The following is an 8,033-nucleotide window of genomic DNA, read 5'->3' on the forward strand; positions in this document are numbered from 1 at the left end:
GAGAATCAGAAAGGAAAGCCAGATAGCAATAGTACAGACCCATAGAATGTAGCAGTAAGAGCTGTATTAGTGTCATGGAGCATCTTGTTCCAAACAGAGGTTGGGGCGGCAATGAATAATGACCATTTATCAAGTGACCATTCTGTGCTAGAGCTTTGTGCCTTTGCACGTGACCTCATTTAAATCTTATCTCAACAGTATAAAGCAGATACCAATATTCCAATGTAAAAGTGATAAAATTGAGGCTCAGAGGAGTCAGCTCACTTCCTCAGCACCACACCAGTACCAAGGGCTGGAGTGAGGATTTGAAGCCAGGACTATTTTGGTTCCAAAGCCCATGCTCTTTTGAACAACTCAAAGCCCACAAATATAGAACATACACAGCCAGAAACCCTCTGCAGAAGAATCTTTGTAAGAATCATTGTACCCAAAAAACACAAGAGAAAAAAAGAGAATAGAGATTACAGCATGAGACAGAGAAAGAATTAAAATAGTGCTTTTAATATAATTTTCAGCAAATGTACAGTGTGTACTTTACATCACATATTTCTAAACTGCTCATCTGGAAAATATAAGCTGCAAAAATACAGAATACCACACTCAAAATCTATTGAGTATGTGCTTTTATTCCCCCTCCCTTCTGTGAAACAGGGCCACCCCCTCATTGTAATCCAGCCTCAGCTGGCTTTTCGGAAGAGCGGCTGGAGCCCTCCATCAGAGAAGCATCCTGAAGGAAGGGTGGGGGGGTTTCTAAAGCGTGTCAGCAGGATGTCCCCACAGGAGCCAAGGGAGGGATGGGCCAAAGGGAATTTGCACACTTGGTCAACGTTACTCTTTGGCAACCCAGGAAAAATGCCCTACTCCAAGGGTTTGGAGGACTCCTGACCACAGCCACCTCCTTAGCCCTCATCACAGGCCTGTGCTTGGGGCCTTAAAGGACCACACACTGGCCAGATAATCCACACAGGGACCCTTGGGTTGTTGGGCAGGGCAGAGCACGCTAAGTCAGGCCTGCGAGGTCTGTGGATAGTGGCGGGCTGTTCTCTGGAGGAGGAGGAGGATGAGGGCCAGGCCCTCAGCTTCTCACAAAGGAGTCTTCTGAAGGTGAATGTGACTCGGGGCAGGTTTTCTCAGTCTCAATGTCTTGGTACTCTGTGCCTAAAAAGGGAGGAGGGAAGAAGAGCCAAGAGGAAAAAGAGATCGGTCTTTTCTGGTTTTCCTATATATTTTAAAGGCTTATATAATAGCATCAGGGCTTTCCAAGTGGAATGGACAAGAGGAGAAGTCATGCAATGAAACGCTGGGTTTTGGTCCATGTAACCCCAAGCAGCTAGTGCCAAGCCCGGAGGCCTTGGAGAAGGCCAACGACTTTCTGAGAGGCCTATTTATCTATGTATCTATACCAACACTCAACTGGATGTTCCTTCTATGGAAACGAGTAAGATGTATCCCAGCCATTAACTTGTTCCCATCTCAGATAAATCACCAGTGACAAGCCTTGTGTTCTGGGGCTCCGAATGTCGCCGCAATCTTCTGAAGATGTGGCTGAGCGCCAGAGAACACCTCTGGCGTCATAATGTCATGCTCTGTCCTGCAGCATCCTGGACACTGTTTTCTTTTCAGCCACAGGATTCGCCGCACGCTGAGTCACACAGTCTCCTCACTGGAGCGGGGTTTTTAAGCCTATGCCACACTTCCCAAATAAATGCTGTGGCTTCACTTAAAAGGCATTAAAAACCCTGCTAGTCCCTGTGATGATTTATAAGCTGGGTAGGTCTCATTGAGGACATGCAGCTTTGCTGTTCAATGATAAGCACAGTGGGGCCATACAAGTCTCCGCTCATTTACTTGTCCTCTTTAAGACTCTGACCCAGTGGTACAAAAAGGTGACAGCGTAGGAATGTCACTCTTGTCCTCAGGATTTTGCAGCTGAGATCTGGCTTATGGAAGGCAGCTCATGTGTTTGGGGGCAGTTGGGAGCATCCTTCCTCAATGTTCAAGAGGGTCAAGTGACCTTGGGGTTTTGCTGGAGGCCTGGGGGCCAGGGAGTTGGGGAGGGTGGGATAGGAGAGAGCTGGGGTGGTTCTTGTGCCCAGAATGAATAAGGCACAGGATAGTGAGTGGTTGGGACACATCTCCCGATGCGGCTAAGGTGGAAGAAGGAAGGAGGGGTGTGTTTAAAGATCTCTAATGTTTAATTATTAAAGTAAATTTTTTTTTCACTTTAGATCCCCGTGCCTATAGGCAAAATCTTGCAGAGGTTCTTACCTCCAACTCTTGGCTCATTTTCTCTATGAAATATAAATTTCTATGGGACTTTCCCCCCCAGAGATGTCTTGCTGGCCTCACTGAAGCTAAGAAGCAGGTCTGTATGCTCACTTTGGGGGCCACCTGGCATAGTGAAGAGAGCACGGGGTCTGGGGTCAGACAGATCTGGCCGTGGCTTTTCTGACTCCATGTGTGACTTTAAGAAGCTTGAGTTTATGGAGTCTTAAGTTTCCTGACCTGTAAGAGTGGAAAAAAATTATACTTACCTTTACCTGGTATAAAGCGGCTGGGTGTGCTACCTGCGACCATGCCTATGGCACCTGGCATGTGGGCGGCAGGCTCTTACATGTGGGCTCCCCAGCCCCTTCCTCCTTTAAGGCGCTGGACTAATCTATGTGTTAGCTGGTTCCTTTTGTAATGCAACTTCTATGTTGCACATTTCCGACTCATCTTATGGCCTTAGATTATAAAATCACACTGTTTTGACGAACATATCACCATGAGTGCTCCCTCCTATTAAGTTAGCATGAATTTAAGAAAAACATTATTTGGGGGGACTTAGTGGGATGGCCAAATCTCAACCTACAGGAATATTAAACCTCCAGAAAATGTACTATTCCATTTGCTCATAGCAGAAGGGGACAATTTCTTTGCCTTATGGGAAAATATTCAGAATTTATGCTAATCATCAACCACTGATTGCTGGCCTGAGTCATTAATGCAAAAATGAAAATGTCTAGCAACTCTCTTCCTAAAAGCCTAATATCTGATAATAGAGCAGGACATCCAACCAGTGACCAGTGTCGGTGTGTCTAACTCCTGAGTTAGATGCTGTGCACCGTGGTGGGAGGGGTGTCGGGGATCTCCCCACTGTAGCTGAAGACCAGCACTGAGGAATGCCACCCTGGCATCTCAGAATGCATTAGAGTGAAGAAATCTCCCGTTTCCTCTTACCTGTCTGCTTTTGCTCTACCACCCCATAGAGACTGATCACTGGGCTCTGTGGTTAAGACCAGGAATAACACAGGAAGGACGGAAGTCCCTGGAAGACACCTGTTGTGGTTTGCTGGTTGTTATATCAGGGGGCATGTGACAGTGCCTAGTACCCACAGTCCATTTGGGCCAGAGTCTTCCTGCTGAGGCAGTCCCTACAGGAGGGGATGGGGGCCTCACATCTGGCCCAGTATATGCAGGGAATACCCATAAAGGCTGAGGTCACGGGCTTTGGATTCAAAGGTCTGAGTTTGAATCTTAGCTCTGCTTTGTGGCCTTGAGTCAATCCTGGAAGCCTTCCCTACCTCGTTTTCCTCCCCTGTAAACTGATGCTAGTCACAGGGCTATTGCTGAGATTAAATGAGCAAATATGCGTAATAAGCTGGTTCAGGGTAAGTGCTTGGTAAATGTTAGCTATTGTTAGTTATTATTAGTGCTTACCAATTATTCCGCCTGGCATATCTATTATCTTCACAATGCGAGTATTTTGTATTGGTGAGAAGGGATTTGAAATACTATTTCGATTCACTCTTTTTTCACTCATTCCTACATGTCCTCCTCCCATCCCCATTTTATCGCTCAAGAGAAAAGGACAATTATTGTGATCCAACTATGTAGATCAGATCCTGTAGCTCCAATTCCCCTCAGTCCATAGAAAGATGATGTTGCTCTCAATTGCAAATCCTGACAGTAATGGGGTACTCACCTCATTCCTGGGAAATGGACTACCTGCATGGATTCCTGAGGTCAGTAACATCAGGGTGGATGGGCACCTGGCTGTAGGACCCCTTCAACACATGACCTGGCACATGCTATGGCAGCCTTGGCTGCTAGATCCGCCCCCCCCTCCCCCCCGCCCAACCATGCTGTGGGGCTTCAGACCTCAGCACACAACCTTCCTCTGCCACTGCCTGTCTTTGTACATAAAACTTTATTGGAACACAGCCTACACATTTGTTTTCACATGAGCTGCTTTCATGCTATAACAGTTCAGTTCAGTCTAAACCATATGCCTTCAAAGCCTAAAATGCTAGTCACCTGGGCCTTTACAGAACGTTTGTCAACTTGTTCTGGTGGCCCTCTCAGTAGAGGTGACCTTCTCCCCCATCTCTCTGGCAGAACCTACTGCTCTTTGGTTCTTCGTACTGGACCACACACCTCTCTCCCTCTCTCTCCATCTCTCTCCCTCTCTCTCCCTCTCTTTCCCTCTCCTCTCTCCCCCTCTCTCTCCCCTCCCCCCTCTCTCTCTCAAATCTTCCTGATTCTCGATGCCAGGAGGCCAAACTTACCACCACCACTTATCAGCCCTCCTTGGGCCCAGTCAGAGCTGGGCTCTTAATATTATCATTCTATTGTGTTTGTTTATGTTCAAGTCTGTCTGGCTCACTGAACTGTGAGCTCTTGGAGGATAGAACCATATCTTTTTCATCTTTGTATCTGGTCCATGGCCTGGCATATTGCCAAAATCTTAATAAAGGAATGAGCAACTAAATACATCTTTAGGAAATATCAAGTTCACACAATACATCCTCCAATGACACCCACTGTGCAAAGGAAAACTGAGCTACTGTGTGGATGGTCTCTGAGAGGCAGGAATTCTGTGTCTGTCCCCAGAGTGGTCACAGCTGCCTGAGGTACAGGACAATCTTTGCTTTTCTGAATTTGCTATTTTAGTTTTTGTAACTCCTTCCTGCCATGATGACCAGGCACTCCAAGGTCATCTACGAACATGAGAAAGGGCAGGTGCGGGTAGGTGGCTGTGTGTGCAGGTAGTGTAGACTCCATGTGTAACACAGGATCCTTCTGTTTTGCCGAATTACTCATGAGCAACCATAATTCTCCACGGGGGCTGAGTCTGAAGGCTATCGTTCAGGGACAGCTGTTCAAAGAGATTAGGTCCTTGTACCTTTCAGAACTCAAAAACTTGGACTGAGTTAGAAGCAATGGGATGATAAACAAGAGGACAGGCAGCAAGAGGAAAAGGACTCTGTTTATGTTCCAAATTCACTTTCCAGGCTGAACTTCATGTCACTAGCACCTTCTCTTGGACAACATGGCACCTCTTACGTATTTGCCCTGGATTCTAACCTACAGGGAAACAACACATCATGGTTGAGAGCATGCTGAGGAGAGGGCTCAGCAATCAAGCCCCTACTGCGTGTCTGGAACTTTCTCCTGAGCCATCAAAATGGTCAGATAAGAATAGCACAAGAAAGCACATATTCTCTGTTGGACTGAAAAACGGCTCCTGAATGAAGATTCAAACCAAACCCAAGCGAATTCACAAACAACACTCAAGTGGAAGGTCACCGAATGGTACAAGTTTATCCTGTCCTTCTCCCTATGCTCTTGACTGGATGATCAGCCACATGGATTTCTACACATTGACCTGTATTGCTGAACGCGGCTGAGGGGTGCTGATGATACAGTCTGGCAGGCCTGGCTGGGTGGGGAAGATTCCATACTTATAAGGACCTGAATAGCATGCAGCAAAAACAAACAAACAGCTTGCAGGTTCATGGAACCCAACAAAGACTTTTCCTCAGACGTTTCTCAGTGAGTATGTGTGTATTTTATTTTTTTCCCATTTTACATGCTCCTCAGTGAATGGCCTGCTCCAGAAGTGTGGTCATGGTGGTGGTTAGGGGTGGTGGGCACTGAATCCTTTACTGAGAAAGTTCCTCAGGAGCGGTACGGTGATTGTCCCGGGGACTGGCTGGTTGCCCCTGTATGGAACCTTTCTGTGGGTCACCTTAGAAGACCTCTCTGGCTCCTTCATTAGCTGTGAGGAAAGCCTGTGGGCTGTGGCCTTCTGGAGTGGAAGCTTTCTGAGGGGAAGGGCTGGGAAAATCTTGCCATGCCTGAGGGGAAGCTGTAGGTCATGGCTGGAGAAGTGGAATCAGGGATTAAATGCATAGACGCCACTTGAAAATGTATAGACCTAACTTTAAAAATCATCACTAGACGAAGCTATTCTGCTGTTTTTTTATGGAGCAGCGCACTCCTCCCTACTTGGAAGACATTAACAAGTCTGTCTAAGGATTCCTTAGAAGCTCTTGACTTCCCCTTATTATTTTGCCTGCTAAGCGCTACTAGCAAACTCCTTAGGGGGGACCTTGAGTGGACGCCTCTCTGGCTCCTTCATTAGCCATGAAGAACGCCCACATGCTGTGTCCTTCTGGAGTGGCAGCATCCCCGGGGTGCCTTGGCGCTTCCCAGCCTTCCTCTGTGCAGGCATGAAGGAGGGGCCAGACCCCTGGTCTTCCTGTCCATGCACACCAAACCCCATCTCCCGGAGGAAAATCCACTTTCACAGAATGTGTTTACGTCACATGCAGGAATAATATTGGTCAAAAAACCTCTTGGCCTATATATGTAGGAGTTACAAAGGCTGTTAAAAGTTGCAGCAAAGAGAGACTTTTTCATCCATCTCTGGGCACGTTTGACCAAGATGGAGGAGGAGTTCGTAGCAGGAGAGAGAGAGAGCAGCTCAGCATTAACCTTCTAGATTTATTCGGCCCCTCACCTTTTTGTTTTCGATTAGTCCAAGGGAGCTCTTACCAGGGAATCTTTTCATTCACTCAAAACGAAACAAATAACCAAGGAGCTGGATCTAACGCGGTATGTACACTGGTTCTTTGCAGCACAAAAGGAAAAACTAAAATCAGACTCAGGTTTTCTATTCTCTAGTAGGAGAGAAATTAAAACTCCAAAAGGTGACATAACACACTTTAGAGCCATCTCGTAATGACGGCGTTCAGTTCATACCTCCTTGTTGACAAAATTGAGCCCTGGCAGTGATTTCCCTCTTCATCCTAACCTCTCTTTCATCCTAAAATCCTGGGGGGGCGGCGGGGGGAGAATCCAAAAATGCGAAGAGTTTTCAAAAAACTTTTTTGTCTTCTTTAAGCAAATGGTCCCATGAAAACACTAGGTCATCGGGCCTCGCCATGTGCATACTGAGTTTTGGAGAGCTATGCAGACGGCAGTGACCTGTTAGCAATACATTTCAGAACAACACTACTTCCAAATTACACAGTTTATGAAACGCTTGGAGAACAATCCCTCCTTTTACCAGTTAACACATTGATGAGTGTCCCCGCGATCAACGCCAAGGACCGACTAAAAGTAAACACGCGGGAGTGTTTGGGAAGCATCCTGTCCCAGGCCGCTGATCGCCGTGGCCCCGCACCACAGCACAAGCTTCTGTCTGGGTCCTCTTTGCTGGGTGGTGCTGTCTCTGGTTTCGGGCTGTCACTCAAACTGCCCCATTTCTGGTGTGTGTTGGATATTTGGCACAATGGCCCTCTCTTCAGAGCCTCCACTCTTTGCTTTCCTGATTCCTTTGTTACCCTCTGGGTGAAGTGCAAATATGTGTCTGAGGTGAAAAGGCAAACAGCCAACCCAAGAGCCTCTGAGAGCTTCCCCAGCGCCACAAGTAGCCGGACAAAAGAAGAAACAGAAAAGGTACGTTAACTGGTTAACCGGGCCATGTGTGTGCATGTGCATGCGTGCCCATAAGCTCCGTCTCCATATGGACGTGGCCTTATGAGGCTGAGGCTGCTTGACTGCAAGAGAATTTCCCAAGATTCTCCTCCCAAACAATGAGCTTTCCTCGCTAGCTGCTCCAGGTTTAGCCACTTTCAAAACACACCAAGGCCTCTCTGTTCAAGACTGACTCTGAAAACAGAGACATGTTAATGCATCGGACACCCAGTAGCTTCCAGGACCCTGCGGTCTAGTCACCGGCACAGACCGCCCCCAGAAGCACC

General features: G+C 47.2%; 1 protein-coding gene across 1 annotated transcript in view; it reads right to left on the reverse strand.

Annotated features, from left to right (window-relative positions):
* Positions 1-480: 480 nt before the first annotated feature.
* Positions 481-8,033, reverse strand: part of SLCO3A1 (solute carrier organic anion transporter family member 3A1) — a 240,524-nt gene continuing 232,971 nt past the window's right edge. Inside the window, exon 11 of the mRNA XM_029952294.1 lies at positions 481-1,158. Coding sequence (XP_029808154.1) covers positions 1,076-1,158 — 83 coding nt within the window. The 3' untranslated portion in view covers positions 481-1,075. The remainder of the gene's footprint in view (positions 1,159-8,033) is intronic.

Source organism: Suricata suricatta, chromosome 9 (assembly GCF_006229205.1).
Source record: "Suricata suricatta isolate VVHF042 chromosome 9, meerkat_22Aug2017_6uvM2_HiC, whole genome shotgun sequence".
Lineage (NCBI taxonomy): Eukaryota > Metazoa > Chordata > Mammalia > Carnivora > Herpestidae > Suricata > Suricata suricatta.